The sequence below is a fragment of the Pholis gunnellus genome (genome assembly GCF_910591455.1).
Source record: "Pholis gunnellus genome assembly, chromosome: 18".
NCBI lineage: Eukaryota > Metazoa > Chordata > Actinopteri > Perciformes > Pholidae > Pholis > Pholis gunnellus.
Window position 1 is genome coordinate 19,169,032 of NC_136545.1, and position 17,778 is coordinate 19,186,809.

At 42.1% G+C, this 17,778-nt stretch overlaps 1 protein-coding gene across 1 annotated transcript in view; it reads right to left on the bottom strand.

The window, feature by feature from the left end:
- pde8b (phosphodiesterase 8B) overlaps positions 1 to 14,791 on the bottom strand; it is a gene marked incomplete at both ends in the record, with an annotated part of 34,911 nt that extends 20,120 nt beyond the window's left edge. The window contains 2 exons of the mRNA XM_079179677.1: positions 5,596 to 5,652; positions 14,507 to 14,791. Coding sequence (XP_079035803.1) covers positions 5,596 to 5,652; positions 14,507 to 14,791 — 342 coding nt within the window. The remainder of the gene's footprint in view (positions 1 to 5,595; positions 5,653 to 14,506) is intronic.
- Between the last annotated feature and the right edge of the window lie 2,987 nt (positions 14,792 to 17,778).

The window sequence follows — 17,778 nt, forward strand, 5'->3', positions numbered from 1 at the left end:
AGCATGGATGTGCACACAGAGAGAGAGAGAGAGAGAGAGAGAGAGAGAGAGAGAGAGAGAGAGAGAGAGAGAGAGAGAGAGAGAGAGAGAGAATACTCTTACTGTATAGTGGGGCTGCTCGATTATGGCAAAAATCATCTTTTCTTTGCCAATATTGAGATTGTGATTATTTAACAGGATTACTCACTGACTTCTGGAACATCTTTCATTTAGAAATAACATTTTGTAGCATAGATTTTAAAGTTCAATGCATCAATCTGGTGCAATTTGAGAGCAACGCAAACAGATCCATGTGCTCTTGTTAACAACGTTGTAACAATGTTAAACTTAAAAAATATAAATCGTCAACATATTAGTTGAATGGTGATGACACGATGAAAAAAGTCGCACCCAAAAACAATAAGATAGTGTGTGATAGGTGTGTTTGCAGAATCAGATCGGTACTCGATAATCGGTCGATGCCCAACGCTCAGTTTTCGGTATCGGGACTGAAAGAGTCAGATTGGTGCTTCTGAGCGCTCTGAGCTCAGGGACCCGGGAGCAAATACGCCCCAATCTGTGTGAAGACAAACCACTGAAACTGGATTTATAACACAAGACAAAACAAGAGTGTGATTGTGAAACACAATACAGAAAAGAACAGGTGAGAACAGCAGAAGAAGAAGACGACGGAGGAGAAGAAGAAGAAGAACAAGACGTAGGAGAAGAAGAAGACGTGGGAGAAGAAGACGACGTAGGAGAAGAAGAAGACGACGTAGGAGAAGACGACGTAGGAGAAGAAGACGTAGGAGAAGAAGAAGACGACGTAGGAGAAGACGACGTAGGAGAAGAAGACGACGTAGGAGAAGAAGACGTAGGAGAAGAAGAAGAAGAAGATGTAGGAGAAGAAGACGTAGGAGAAGAAGAAGAAGATGAAGAAGAAGACGAAGATGTAGGAGTAGAAGACGAAGAAGAAGACGTAGGAGAAGAAGACGACATAGGAGAAGAAGACGTAGGAGAAGAAGAAGAAGAAGATGTAGGAGAAGAAGACGTAGGAGAAGAAGACGTAGGAGAAGAAGAAGAAGATGAAGAAGAAGACGAAGATGTAGGAGTAGAAGACGAAGAAGAAGACGTACAAGAAGATGAAGACGTAGGAGAAGACGACGTAGGAGAAGACGAAGAAGAAGACGTAGAGGAAGAAGACGTAGGAGAAGAAGAAGAAGAAGAAGAAGAAAACGTAGGAGAAGAAGACGAAGAAGAGGAGGAGAAAATGAGCTCGTATTGGTGAGTGCTTGTGAAAGTCCACAGTCTTTGATCCCGTGCTGGCTTGCGTGACCGTGGCACCGCTTTGTGTAACCATGGTGCCAACGTGTGAAATTCCACACAGCAGCACGGGGGGGGGGGGGGGGGGGCTTAATACCACCAACTGATGTACACATTTCAACGCGCCGCGTCTGTCTGAGACACGTTACTCACTGTTAAGGTTCACTAATGAAAGAATGTTTACACAATCAACCGCTGACGTCTTTAACGTTAACACATCGTTAAAAAGTTCTGTAATCTTCAATGATCGTTTGTATTTCCAGGTTGTAGAAAGTCGTGCAACACTGTGGAGGCATCGACTACATAGAAGTTTGAATCATTCAAATCTTCTTTTGGGGTCAAAACTATTTCAACTCTAACTGAAACACACGGTGACTGAATTATACTGTTTTTGTCTCCGTTAAAAAAGTTATTTTTGAAGAAAAGACGCAACGTTTGAGCTGTAATGTTTATGTGTTTAGCTACACAAACAACACGGTTCATGGTTTGCATAAAATAAAGTCTCTGACGGCTGCTGAGAGCTGACTCACATTTCAGAGGTCAGAGGTTAATCCGCCGTGTTTGCACACCGAGGCCAGATGCCATCTAACGGCGGGAGGTTCCCAAACACAGAGAGGTGTCACTGGGCCAACAGGGCTCTGAGGGTTTCATCTGTGTGGGAGCGAATCAGAGGAACACAAACTACAGGACGCTTTGTAGAAGATATTCTAACTCAAAGTCCAGTTTCTAGCTCCTCCTGGAATAGAGCTGAAATAGTCTAGTCATCGAAAATTAATCAGCAGCAGTTTTGACAACTGATCAATCTGTTGGTCTATGATGAAGCCTTTTGGGGGCAAAATCATTCGGTGGTTTCGGTGAAGCGAGAAGACGACACCACGGGGGACGGACCCTGATCCTGATATGTGACCCTGATCCTCTTCAGTGAGTCATTGTTTACAGTCCGAGTAGCAACTCCAGACGCGAAAATGAAGTTTGCATTGAGAGTCGACGTCACATCTCTACGAAGAAATATATGAATCCAGATCATGTTTTTAAAAAGCTGATAAAAAGGTAAAGGCGATAGCCGGTGGGTTCCCAGAATGCATTTCTGCCTCTTTTTCTCTCCACACTGACTGTTAAGATGAACTCAACAAATATCCTGCTCAAACGTGATTGGTCAATGCTACTCAGACTACAAACAGAAACTCTTTTGATAGGTAGATCTCGTCCCTTTGCCTACGGATTCTCTGCTCATATACAGAAATCTGTCTGCAGAAATTAATAATTGATTAACTGCATTTTTAGAGCAAAAACACCACAAAAAAACCCTAAATACTTTTGGACTTAATTGTATAAAACAAGAAGGATGTTAACTTGAGCTTTATAGAGACTCAGTTGTTAATCAAGAAGATAAATCAATAATAATAATAATAAGTTTTAGTTGAAACCTTCGTAAAAGCTGTTTATTTAGTCAAGAATGAACTTACAGACTAAACTATAATAAAAGTCCACATGAGTTTTTCACAACACACAAACTGCATCAAACTGTATCAAACTGCATCAAACTGCATCAAACTGTATCAAACTGCATAAAACTGCATCAAACTGCATCAAACTGCATCAAACTGCATCAAACTGTATCAAACTGCATCAAACTGTCGGCTTTAGATATAAATCCAGCCGTTAACCCTTCGACACTCAGCCCCCTTTGGCTCGTTAGACCTCCGTGTTCAACGATTTATTACATTGTCGGACTGCATGAACGCTTTGAAGCTTTCGGTTGTTTACTATGTGGGAAATCTGATCCTAATTATTTTCTCATTTAATCTTTTAGGGGCCAAGTTGACATATTGTTTGTTTTAAATCAACACATTCAGTTTTTGTACGTAGTAGACTAAAGAAAATAGTTTTTTGTTGGTACTTTTGCTTTAAAATAAATCTCTTAACTCTTTGCCAATACATTTTCTGCGATTTCTGCTAATTGATTAATTGACTAATACTTTTGGCTCTTATAACGTGCGCACAGTCATGTGACTTGTGCAGGAAACAACAGTACGAAGAGGTTAAAGTAGCAGAACGACAAAACGTTTGGCTGTTTCAACAAGACATAAAAACCCTAAACATACAACACGTGTGTGTTACTGTACCATCACTTATCTGTGTAATGAGTGCAACACATGAATCATTGGATAAGCTGAAGGGGGGGAAGGGGGAAGGGGGAAGGGGGGGGGGGGGGGGGTATCTGGAGAGTTTGAAACTCTCCAGGGCTGTGAGGCAGTAACAGTAAATGTCAAGGAAAAACTCACTATATATAACTCTCTCCTGTGGAGCATTTTATCTCTCCCGTTTCATCTGGAGGAGGGAGGCGGGTTTAGGTCACGGATCCGGGCAGAAGGCTTGGAGGAACAACTTTGGGGGGAGCAGTTTATGGTTCTTAGAAGGCTTTTTAATAAAGCCCCCCCCCCTGGTCCCTCCACCTGCCTGCACGCTGCCACAGATTCCCTGGTGCGATGTTATTTGGCAGGGCAGATGAGGAGGAAAGGGGCGATGGGGGGGTAGAGCAGGGTACTGTAGCGCAGCATGAACACGAGCGGCATGCCAGGCCTCTCACATCACCGCGCTGGAGTAGAGCTTTAAACCCAGAAACCCCTGGAGATCGGTCAAACCCCACACATGAAATGAAAGCACCTCATAAAGCAGCTGATTCCTGAGGTCGGGCGCTGGCACGGCGGGGCAAATAATGCTGCATCTCAACCCCGGCCGGTCGCCTCTCAGAGAGTTTCTTTTGTTGCATAAGGGTAAATCTGACTAGCACATGGCCTAATCCCTCACAGGAGGACGAGCACAGACAATCCCTGACTCACCTCGCAATATTCCTCTTCAGAGGCGGCATGCGATCAGAATAATCTCTTCCAAAGACGCACTTTTACTTGTTTTTTCATTTAGTTTTACCTCTCGGGTTCTGGATCTTATTTGCTTATTTGTTTTTATTGCGAAGCACTTTGTAACTTTGTTTTGAAATAAAGTTATTAATATTAATATCCTCTCACATCCACGAATGTACAGTTCAGAGTACAGATCATACGATGTGATGCGCTTTTCGCTATTGATTCCAGTTTTGGGAAATTTTACTAGAAGCGTAGAATGCATCCGTGATTTATGTTATTAACAAACTCGGGGAGTTATTTATATTGTATTATTATATATTATTTAAAGGATAACTTCACTGTTTTTCAAGAGGACATTTTGGACTAAAGACAAATCTCTTCTCTTGAAGCCTCATTTAGCTTCAGATAAACTTGAATATATTGCTTTTGGCACAAAACAAGGTCTTTGGATTTTTTCCACTTACATAAGAATCACATAAGACCTGTTTCACTGCTCATACGGACACACGGCCTTTTGTTTTAAGACGGACTTGACAAACTGTGAGCCGGCCCTTTAAGACTGTGTTATTGGTTTATGTAAACATCCTCCTGCAGTGTAAGAAAGGAGGAGGGACATGTTGAGGTTAGCAAAACCGTTTCCAACATACTTCAAGCACAGTTAACACCAAGATGTTAATGTTTTCCCAGTACAAAGCTCATATTTCCCAATGTGACCTGAACATAACACAAGAGTACAAACGGTGGTATTTCTGTTTGCTCCCTAGTTTAAAGGACAACGTGTATTTAATTAAGTAATGTATAATAAAACTGGAGATTTCTTCCCACAGCTGTGTGTTGAGTGGTTTATATTGTTATTGAGCTGATGAACACAACGTTTACAGACACGTACAGCGTTATTTTAAAGAAAAATTACATAATTAGACAAAAACTAGGGGAAATATCTATAATGATCATTAAAGTTAATGTAGAGCTGAAACAATTAATCGATTGACGCAAAAATAATCAACTATTTTGATGATAATTTAATCGTTTGTTATTTTTCAAGCAAAAATTGTAAAAAAATTTCAAATATTCTCTGATTTCAGCCTCTCCAACGAGAGAATTTGCTGCTTTTCTTTGTCACATATAGTTGTAAAGTTAATATTTAGTTTTTTGGGGAATTTTGGTCAAATAAAACAAAACTTGAAGACTTCACATTTGTCTCGACACGGTTGTGTTCGGCGTTTTCATATACAAATAGATTAATCATACAAATAATCTGCAGATTAATCACTGATGAAAACAATCGTTAGTTGCAAAATCAAAGTTGCCGTAGACCGGCAACAAAGAAAAAGGATCCGTTTTCTGTTTTCTGATTCTCTCATTTGACCATCAGCTCCTCAAACGGGCCTGAAGGCAACACGAGTCCAGATGTAACGTCTCGTACCTGAATGGGCTCTTGGGTCAGTCTCATCGGTCCGACACATTCTTCTGTAGCTGAAACCTGAAACAGAGGAGACGACGCGTGAATCACTGTCACAAACCAAAACACACAAAAGCACAAATAAAGCTAAGAACACTTCTTACCATTTTACCATTCATTTCCAGAAGCATGTTGGCATATTGGTGTTTTCACCTCCCTTAATCCTCCCTCTTACCTCCCTCTCTCACTCCTAAGAGTCCATGCAGCAATAAGAAATACACAAATATCTACTTTCTTTACTACGGATTCTTCTCTCCTGAGCTGCAGACGTGGATATTCACATGAAGTCTCAGCCGCCCGGAGGGAAGCCGTCCACTGCAAACCTCTTTAGGAGGCATTAGCAGGCAGGTTTACTTGGATAATCCCACTGCAGGAGCATCACACCCTGAGCTGTGTGTATATATATACGTGTGTGTTTTCGCAGCTGGCCTTATGCGTCACTCCGCCGTGAACGAGCGACTCGGGCTCCATGTGCGTGCACACACATGCTTGCACCACACTCTGGACACACAGTGAATCAGCGGTTGTTGTTTACCGCGCTGCATCACAAGCGGACAACACCGATTAACCGCCTCTGACTCATTTTTCCTCGCTGGAAAGATCTTTGTTAGAATATGTGGTTTTGTGGCGCAAACATGTTGGTAAACACACGCTCATAATCCACAGGGGAACGCTCCAGATTAAGGACAAATATCCATGAGGTGAGATAAAGGAAGAGGGGGAGGTTCATTCTAGCAGCAGGCCCGAGCTCCATAATAAGGTAGAAACCAGCTGGTGACTCAGCCGGCTGACATACTTCTAGTGTCGACCAGCCACCAACCAACCAAAACCTCATCCAGAGCATTTTTTGGTGCTACACTTTAAGAAAACAGTTTTTGGTTAACGCTGCTTCAATAGAACGTTATGATATTAGAAAAAACAAAGCGAAAGAAAAACACAGCATCAGTGTTGGGAACATGATGCAAACCACAAACCGCACTGCCCTCACTATGACATGCTGGTGGCATGCAACCTAATACGACCCAAATGTTTGGCAGCGACGCTGATTTGGTAACTTCAAATGTAAGAACTTCCTTTTGTTTATGTAGCGTTCGTGTTATTTTGTGTGCAGCGAGGCATAAAAACACCATTTTAAAAAAGGGAATGTAATGAAGTGGAAACACAGAAAAATATTCCTCCACACTTCCTTTGTCCCGTTAACACACACACTCACACACACACACACACACACACACACACACACACACACACACACACACACACACACACACACACACACACACACACACACACACACACACACACACACACACACACACACACACGGCGTATCGCTCCGTGTTGTTTTAAATAGTTATTTTGGAATTCCTCAAACTACAAAAACACGAGCCGATGAGCCGATCCACGGAGCCTCCGCTGTCACTACTGAAGCTGCTGTGAAACTGTTCAACACATTATTTTTTCACTGGTATCAGTCGAGGGGGCCCCCCCCCCCCCCCCACCGAGTGGACCAGAGTCCCACACAGGCTCAATACGCAATGTACAAGATGTCATGGATGTAAGCCAAGGCTATATCGTTAACATTAAGGCTATCGGGGGGTCTGAAGTGAAGAGACGCAGGGTTGAATATTTGATCCCCATTCAGTCTGAGAGTGCAGCAGGTGAGATGGCCAATAGGAAGTGTTATATATATACAGTATATACTGCACCCCATCGATAACCTTTGAGGAGCATACATCATTGTATATTATAAACCATAACCTGAACCAATCGCCCCGGTGGTGGAGAGAACATCCCTGATCAGGTGAGTCACTTGTTTGTCTCCGAGTGCAAAAAGAAGATTCTTGGAAGTCTGAGCTGGAATCACTCTCATGCTGTCAGGGATCACGGCGAGGTCTGAGAAATGAGGTCAATCTAGTAAGAGACGACCCAAGGGAGCCCGTAAGAGAGACAAGCAGCATCTCGTAAAAAGAGACTGAAGGGACCGAAACACTGTTGGCAGCAAGAAGCACAGACTCCAAAGATGTCAGAGGAGAAGGGGGGGGGGGGGGGGGGGGGGGTTGCTTCATGAGAAATTGTGTTTTCCTTGAAGACGACTCGGCCAGATGTGAAACAGAACAGGAAGGAAGCCGATGCAAACAGGGACAGACGATGCAGAAATCACTGCTGAGAGAAGAACTTGGAGGGAGTTTAGCCAGCGGAGTTTAAGACGTGTGACGGAGGAGGCGCTGTCATCGGACACTGTCTCTTCTTCAGAGTAGGTGACAAAATCCTCACGGGAAGACACGGAAACAGGTGAAGGGAGATTTAGGACAGACAAGAGCCTCAGAGTCGACGGAGGTGGAAACAAGATGGATGGAGGCGGAGGAGCAGCAGACGTTTGCTGCTACGCTTGATTCATTCAAGGACTCAGACAACCGAGAGGAAAAAGAGAATAAAGAAAGACAGGAAGTACATGTAGACACACAGACGCATTTTTGAGATGAGTTGGTATTCTTGTTTTTGGAAGCTGAAGAGTTAGATTTAAAGTGCAGATATACAGATGATGGAGCGGTTTATGAAGCTGAACATACTGCAAAGACACTCAAAGAGTTACATGTAGACTAGCTATAAAATGAAGAGGAATAAAAACACTGGTAGTGCACGTCTGATGCATGTTGTGCACGGATTCTTTTGGTGTTGTTTCATCAAAAACACCAATAACCGATGAGGCATCTAACTAGGATTATGTGTCGGAACTGATCATTTCCCATCATTTCTGAGGGTCTAAACAGGAAGTATAATGAGAATATTTGTTTACATTTGTTTACATTTTGGCTTCATAAAGTATGCAGAACTAGCGGTTAGCAGTTCCTCTCTGCACTGTAATCACAGACGTACAGATAACGATCACCGGAATAATTTGGTACCAAATGAAACCTAAAAACGTGAAGATTCTCAGGTTCTGAAGTCATGTGGAGCGCTTTTTTGGATACAAAGGTCGCTTATATCAGAGATGACGATATCCTAATGAAGTGGAAGTCACACTGAATCTATAAACATGTGCATCACCTCTGTGTTCACACGGAGTTGTGTGCGTTTCGTTAAAAGAGACAAACCTCAATAATTAACTTCCCATTGTGTTCAGAACACTAGCGTGCACCTCGAGCAGCATCTCTCCCTCTGAACCTCCACGGTTTGAAAACCTCTGACTTGGATTTTAAACTACTTGCTAACTTAATAAAGTGGAGCTGCCTTCCTCTTGAACTCATTTCAGATCCTTCCATTGTTTTTGTGAAGCACTTCGCGACGTCGGGCTTTGAAAAGGTGCCGTATAAATAAACCCTGAGTTACTGACCGGGGCCCAGGTACATCATGTCATTGCATATCCTGTACACACATTAGGATGCAGATGAAACATTGCTCTCATTGTGAGAGGCCCGCGCCACCATTTCACTGCAGTTTATTCTTCAGAATGCAATAAACTTAACAACGTTAGGGCATGTTTAATGTGTCCTTTTGAAGGTGTTTTTTTCACTGTTTACGATGCTGTTAGATTGTAAAGATGACAAGTGAGTTTACATTATGGCTGCAGAACAGAGGGAGTTGTTTACACTCTCGGGCCAACGGCTAATCATTTTTGAGCAAGTGACAAAGAGGGATGTATTTCTCATCGACTTGACTCTGTGTGTGTGTGTGTGTGCGGCTCTTACTTTGAAACTCAGACTGTTTAGGAATAAACGATACATTATGACGTTATTGTTGCCTTCAGCGCGGGGTTACATCCTCTGATCCTATGCATTAGGAACCACAGTGAAATGTTAATGGATAAATTCTGTGTATTGCCAGATAAATGCCGAGCTCTCGTCGTGTTATATTACTCATCATTGTTAGCAGCAGGCCGTGGAGTTTACGTGAATCACGGGCCGTCTTTTCTGCGGGGAAAGGCCTTCTGTGGTCTCAGTCTGTGAGCTGCTGCCTTCGTCTTCCTCATCCTTTAGGCTTCTTTGATACGCCAATACGGAAGCGTCTTAAACCTGCATTCTCTCTAATGTCCACCAGGGGGCGACTCCTCTGGTTGTATAGAAGTCTATGAGAAAATGACTACTTCTCTCTTGATTTATTACCTCAGTAAACATTGTAAACATGAGTTCATGGTCTCTATCTCTAGTTTCAAGAGACACATGCATTCATACAAACAAACAAGCGTACTGTACAAATACGGTGTGTTCATTTAAGAAAATGCTCGGGTCAAAAGTGACGTCTTTAGTTTGGTTTTAAAAGAACAGAGTCGGAGCAAAGTCTAAGTTCAGCATTCAGACTGTTCACAGTTCTTTATTAACCAAATTGTATGTGAATTTAAAGTGTAACCTACTGTTTATTTACATTATATGTTTATGTAATCTCTCAAATAATGCCATCAGTGTATTGGTCGAGCTCTTGTCCTGCTAACCCAATGGCATGGCAAATAAAGAAGTGTTGTTGAGACAGATACTTCCACTTACTATACAGATACTCCAACACTAATCCTGGTGAATACAATTCCACCTGAATCATCTGTTAATGTCATTTGATATCGGGCGTTATTCCACCCAAACTGCTTTTGCATGAATCTGGTTTGGAATCCGTCAAACAAATCCTGCGGCATCTGAATTAAGTAATCAAAGTGTCATCGTCTCTGCTACTTCATTTCAAAACCACCGCAAAGAAAATAAATAAAAAAAAGAGCACGGAAGCATGACTGTGCTCGATAGAAATCCAAACTATGCTCCAGCGAGATAACATGCGTGTAAACACACACCTACAGGAACGTCTTCACATGTAAACAGTTGTCCCAGTCCAGCATTTAAACTATTTTCCACTTCACAGGCCGGATGACATTCCTGCTCTCACACTCGCTCTAGCTGGATCTGGTTTAAAAGCTTCTGTACTGGCAAAAAAAAAAAAAAAGAGTGCTCAAATAAATCTGAAATAAGAAGCAATAACACTAAAAAGGCAATAACGTCAATACTGATGACAAATTATGAAACTTGCAACACAAACTGTATCCATGTACAGACAGTGAGAGAAGCATGCTCCAGCAAACACAGACCTGCATGGCCTGAGCTCAGCAGCTCAGGTGTGCCTTAAAATCAGGTCCCGCCCTCCTCTGAATGGGCAGGATTTGGGATTTTACAACACTGAGAGAGTGTATGAGATTCCACAACCGTGTATGAGGCGGGCTATATGGCCAAAATCTTGTACGGTAGCGGTTTGTATCACGATACAGTAATTGTCTCCCGTGTGCCGTGATTGTATCTACGGTGGCCGACGTGAAAACAGATATAAAACGGCTCATTCGACAGTAATGAAAACACAACGGTTAGAATTATCAGGGGATTCTACACGAAAGAAAACACACTTATTTATATGTATTCCATTTCTGCCTATAGATCGAAAGTGATTTGAAATGAGGAGGAGTGACGTAGAGACGCCGTATACGGCTCTGGTAGCAACCTGTCAATCACAGTAGCCCCGCCCCTAAAGCATCCCCTGCTTTATGGTCTGTGTGACTCTAAATGGACCATCATTTACTAAATGAACATCATGCTGTATTGAAGAAGACTTGAAACTAGAGATTGAGACCATAAACTCATGTTTACAATGTTTACTGAGGTAATAAATCAAGAGAGAAGTAGAGTCATTTTCTCATAGACTTCTATACAACCGGAGGAGTCGCCCCCTGGTGGACATTAGAGAGAATGCAGCTTTAAGACGCTTTGGCTTCACTTTTTAGAACCGGAGGTTGCCGTCTGTGTACATCACAAAGGATACAGGCTTTGTCTACACTCAGCTGTAAGATACTGTGTTTGTATAAACCAACATTTTCAAAAGCAGTTTTCAAAACGTACGAGCTATAATCAACAGGCTTTTCTTCAGGATTTCGACATTGTTACTTTATAGTACATCTGTCCTGTTAACATCTGATTCATCTACACTGCATCTCAAACTGATTTTTGATTAACTGATGTTTCTTTTGGTGTGTTGTTAGTTGCTGACCTATAACTTCAATTTGTTGGGGGTATTTTGTCACTTACATACTGTTATCCCTCCATTTCTTTTCTCAATATTGTCTTTTCATTTGCAGAAATAAACAAAAGCCGACAAAGACACTTTCTACAGAGCTAGTTATCCTTCTGATAAGTTTGGTTCATTTATTTTTCAAAGCACAGAAGCTTTATTGTTCACCAATCGCTGACCTTCTGTGCATCTAAACAAGAGGTGGTTGTGATCACCTGACAAGAGTGTGGATTCATTCTCTCTCTGTATATTCGTATAAGTTAGTGACTGTGAGGCCCCGAGGGGATCTCTGTACAGACCGACCAGCATCAGCTCCTTCACATGTGAACGTTCACACCCCTGCAGCACTGACCGGAGGGGTAAACAAATGACTTGTGCATATAAACATGCATACACACACACACACACACATTCACACACACACACACACACACAAGCATGATCAACACCATGGCAGATTATGAAGATCCTGCAGGGAAAGGCAGATGGTTTTAATAATAAATGGCATCATTGATCCTCTCACAGTTCTCTGAGATAGAGGAGAAACAGCTGACAAACCAGCCCAACACACACACACACGCACACAAACACACAAACACACACACACAAACATGCACGTAGGACTAGATGACACAAGTAAAAGCCATTCATTGTTGAAATGTGAGAATTAAAGTGATAATCTTGAAGTTTTTCCATTTAAATAAATGTCTGTTAAGTCGTTATGTATCACCCACTGACAAACGTATTGCTGTAATTATATATCGCAATACTTTTTCTCCATTGTATATACAAACAAAACATATTGTAATATACGCACACAATTCTGAGAAATGATATTTTAGTATGGAAGCTTCTGGCGCAGCCAAAGACTCCAGACGGACACACTTTGAGCACGATTCCTTTGTTTTAACTGAAATAGAAATTCTAAATCAAACGTTGTAACTTGTCGAGCCTCTAAAGGTTCAGTCCAGAGTTAGATTGATAACATAACATTAAAAAAAATCCACAAATGCCAAATTATACTACTTTTTTTTTTTTTTAACCAAATGTCCAAACGTATAGTTTACCGAAATCAAATGGTTCACAAACAGGAAAGGTTATAATCACGTTTCCTTTTGTGAGTCCGGGCCTGAACGGGTTAATGTATTCTGAGGGTCTGATGACATGATCATCTGCTTCACTACTTCTTAACAAATCACAGCTTTATCCTCTGGGGCTCGACCATAAATATGAAGAAGTATCTGTTCACATGCTTCCCCATGAGAAGAATCCATCAACGAGCGAAAAGGCACACAAATAATGTGACAGGACGAGTACACAACTCCAGCAGCTGATGATCTTCAGACTGTGACTGAATGAAAACATTAACGTGTCACTCTCAGCTTTCATGATTAACTCTTGGTGCTTTATTAAATCAAAAGCTAGTTCACTTTATCAGCTTTTTCTTGACTTCGTCCCCCGAGGAAGACCCTTGAGATGAACGTTTTGAGGGGAAAAAGCTAGTAAGTGCACCTTGAGTTAAGAGTTCTCCCTCTGATGAAACTCTGTGGCTTAATAATTTAGTTTAATAGCTTATTAAGCGCTGCGTCTCCCAAGTTTTGTTAACCTTCAGCGTTGAAGCGGAGCCGCCAGCGCCGCGAAGCGTCCGGAGGGAGGAACTGAATTTAACGGAAGAACACGAGTGGTCAAACCACAGATGATCCTTTGACTCTTTGCCCTTCTGAGGCACACGAGCTGTACGCCGTTGCTCATCTGACTTGTGCTTCAGGAAACCTATTCGCCCTGGGCGTGCACTTAGAGGTAATAAACTGTTAATAAACGTTTTGTTCCAGCACACATTCAGACTCTATTCTGCCTCATGAGAGAGAGGACGGTGCAGACTGGGACATTGCAGCAGCAACACTTGTAGTGAAGTTTTACTGCAACAAGTTAACACTTTACTGTACTGCCTTGTGTTCATAAGTAGGATATAAACAGGTAATAAATGGTTTATTACACACTATAAGTTGTGAGCAGATATACCAGCAGCCTGGTGTAAAAACAGATAATGAATGACAATATAGTAGTTGTTATAATTGACTCTTTACAACTGCATTAAAAGTGTGTCTTAAACCATTTATTAAATGTTTATAAAGTCAGATTATAATATGAGGAAAATAATAACTGATCTGTTTCTCTCAAGCTTAAATGTATCAACCACCTTGATCTCCTGTAACAACACGGTCACCTCAATATCTCTTCTTTTAAAAACAGCAGATTTACATGTTTAGGTTGCCAGGTTGTGGCTGGACTATGCACCTCCAGGACAGTAGAGGAGCCAGGCCAGTGTTTAGTTTAAAGGCGGTTTACTTTATGTATCTTCAGCAACAGTTGCTGCTAAATGAGGATCTAAAGTTGACGTTTTGACGTCTTTAGAGAAAGAAATGGTAAAATCCTGCCAGATTCCAACTGAACATGCTTACATCTAAAGTCAAGATCCAACACGCGGAGCATTTTTAACGATAAAATATTAATTCCACGAACCCATCTGTCATTGATTACATGCATCTTTGACAGAAACAGTTCATGCATGAGATCACATGTCATGTTGCATGTCATCTCATCACTGATGCCTGGCTGCAGGGAGAATGCGAGGAGACTGAAGGACTTAAAGTCATCACAGGATTGTAAATAAAGGCGTCGGCCTCCTCCTCCGGTGACAAACAAACAAACCGACAGGCCTCCTCACGTGTGACTCCCCCACTCACGACTCCAGGTGATGGTGATGCTGTGACATGAGCCAGCGCTACCCGGGTTCGGTTCCCAACCTCCCCGGCTGCACTACATCCCCGTGTACCTTGACGCTGGTGTGGCTGGTCTGCGTCTCGGCCTCGATGCGGACGTGCCCCCCGCCGCTGTTCTCCTTGTGATCGCGGCACGAGTTGTTGCGCGAGTGGCGGCTCTGGTAGGTGAGGACGGAGGGGATGGTCTCGGCCGCGTCGGTCTTGATGAAGAGCCCGTGCAGCGTGGCCGCGGTGCCCTGCGAGATGGTGGTGGTCTGGTGGGGGGAGTTGGATTCGTCCGAGTCCCGGCAGTAGATCACGCCGCTCTGAGAGACGTGGATGCTGGGAGCGCAGCCCATGCCTCAGCGACGCGCCTCCGCAGTCAGAGATCCCCCGATAATCAACGCCGACACTCGGGTACCACCGCCCGCATCGGCTGCGGGCTCGAATCGCTCTCTCCTCCGCACACCTCCGTCTGAGCGCATCAAGGGGGAGGAGGGGGGCGCTATTGCAGGATCTCGGATGTCGATATCATATTGAGGACAAAAAGGTGGCTATAATCTAAAACCTTGCAGACGGCCTGTGCCGCGCGCTGTAGCGCGTCTATGAAATGAGCCGGACTAATGAAAAAAATAAAATAAATCCACCTAAACGGACTGAAGCACCTGGCTCCTCTTCATCACCTCTCGCTTCATATCCGGCTGTGTATCTCCACTCATCCTCGGCCTGGAGAGTAAACTGGCTTTATGAAATCTCCTCTGTGTCTCTTACTTTAGTTATTCTGCCTGCAGATCATTGGCCACGGTCCATATCCCTCTCTCCCCCTCCTCCCTCTCTCTCCCTCTCTCTCCACCACTATAACATTAAATCGCGTTCTTTCTCTCCACCGTGACCCTCTCGTCTCCCCGGAGGCCATGCATCTGACTCCAGGGGTCGTTTGAAGCCTCGCTATGCTGAATTATGATTCTATGAAAGAAGTAGTGGAGGCTTTTTGAAAACCACTTCCTGTCTTCTCTTCCAGTTTATTTCGATTTCTTGACAAAGATACTGGGAAATTTGTTTTGCCAAAATTGTGCAGTAGATCACAAAATGACCTTTGACATCTGAACTATGACCAGACAGGAAGGCCGATTATTTTCTCGATTCATTCATTCACCTCTAAAATATCCGCAAATATAAGAAATTATAAAATATATGTAAAAAGAGAATTAGTCTTATATGGATTTCACCTTAAATGTTGTTTTATCAGAATTCACCTTTTCCCAAACCCGAAGTTGACGTCTTCAAATTGCTTGTTTTGTCCGATCAACAGTCCAAAAACCCAAATGTATTCAGCAAACTGTCATTTATGACAAAGACAAACCTCCGTCAGTAAAGAGACCATCAGAGAGAAGATGGTCTGTTTCTATAGAGCTGTTCTTGATGCTCGTCATCGGAGCCATCGGGTTGGATTCTGGTGAAACCAGATGAACTCATGCAGGTTCACCAGAACCTCCTTCAGCTCAGACTCCAGCAGAGACCGGTCCACCGTGGACAGACCCAGATCCTCCAAGTTCCTTGTTGTAACTTTATGTTTCACTGTTATTTATTCTATATGAGCTGTATGGACATAGTTACAGATAGAAAAAAAATAAAATAAATTGACAATATGGACAGTGACACTGGCCAGTAAATACAATACAATAAATAAGAAAATGATTCATTCAAATTTAAGAATAAAAAGCAAACAAGCTGTCGAAAGCTGGTTACAGGTTCTTTCCATATTACATTTAATAATTTTGGGTTTTGACATTTGGTAAAAAAGAAATCAAGCAATTTGAAAACGACGCTTTGGTGTCTTGGAAAATGTGTCGGACATCTTTTCACTATTTTTGACATTTTATACACAAAACAATTGACTTGTCAGATCAATAGATAGTGAAAATAATAACAGATCTGTTTCTCTCATTGTCAATGTGGACAAACAACCACAATGTTCAGGTTGCCAGGTTGTGGGTTGTGTATGTGCACCTCCAGGACAGTGGAGGAGCCAGACTGAGTTAAGGGGGGCACAGGACCCAGGATATGGTTCAGGTATTGGTGCGCTGCGTGGAGCTGAAGGTCCTTATTTTACTTCATTCATGCACTCGGGCACAGTGAGGGTCAAGTTATCAATTATTGCGATAATCTTATTATATAACAACTCCAAACAGATGAACTGGCTTGTGCTGCGTGTCGACCAAACGCAGCGCTGCACAATTAATCAAAAATGATTTTGAAATCACAATATTTGGTAAAGGCCAAATAGATTTTGATGCTTATACTTTCATACGTCTACTTGATTTTGAATGCAGGACTATAACAGGGTATTTTATACTTTTACTGAAGTAAAACACCTGAATACTTATTCCACCACTGTGGGCTTCTCACTTTCTAATAAGCCAGCACATCAGTGGTTGTAAATATTAAAAGTTGTCCCAACACTTTCTATGACACAGCAGCTAAGTACAAGTACATACTTAAATACAATGCCGGGACACCTGTACTTCACTACTTGAGTATTTCTCTTTTCTGCTACTCCACTACATTTCAAAAGGGAAATATTACTACTGTATCACATTTATGTAACAGCTATAATAACTAGTTAAATAAATACTCTACATACAGAACGAACGGTTTGCTTATAAAATGAGTCGCTGTTACAGATTAATACCAACAGCGTGTTAAATATTAAAAAGCTGCACCTCAACATGCTACAGCACTAAAAGGATAATACAATAATAAGGTATGTAATACTGCAACGTTAACAGGGACCATGTTTATACAAGAAATACTTTTATTTTTGATACTTGAAGTACATTTAGCTAATGGTACTTCTGTACTTTTACTTGAGGAACCAATGCAGTGATTTTGCTAACACTGGAGTTTACTTCTACTGAAGTAAATTATCTAACTTTTACTTGAAGTATAAACTATTGTCTGTGTGGTAATTAGTATTTGAGAGAACTGTGTACAATATACCTCCTTTAGTGTACTCAGCACTGCTCAATGATCTCCTGTTGAGACTCAGACAGCCCCCTGGTGGTGGGCCTCACACATGAGCACCACCTCATCAGACCAGTGTGCTGTACTGGTTTGATGAGTCTCCTCATACAAGTCAACCACCACAGCTGTACGCAGACTTTAAGCTCCAACACACAGATGATGCAAATCAGCAAATACAAATTACAGCAAGCAACTGTACACACAATAAACAGCCACCATTAACATATAAACTACTCCAAATGTGTGTCTTCTAGACTTTTATAGAGTTTTTGCATTTCTTTAAATATTTGTCAGAGTAAAGCAAATACATTTTCAGCAATTT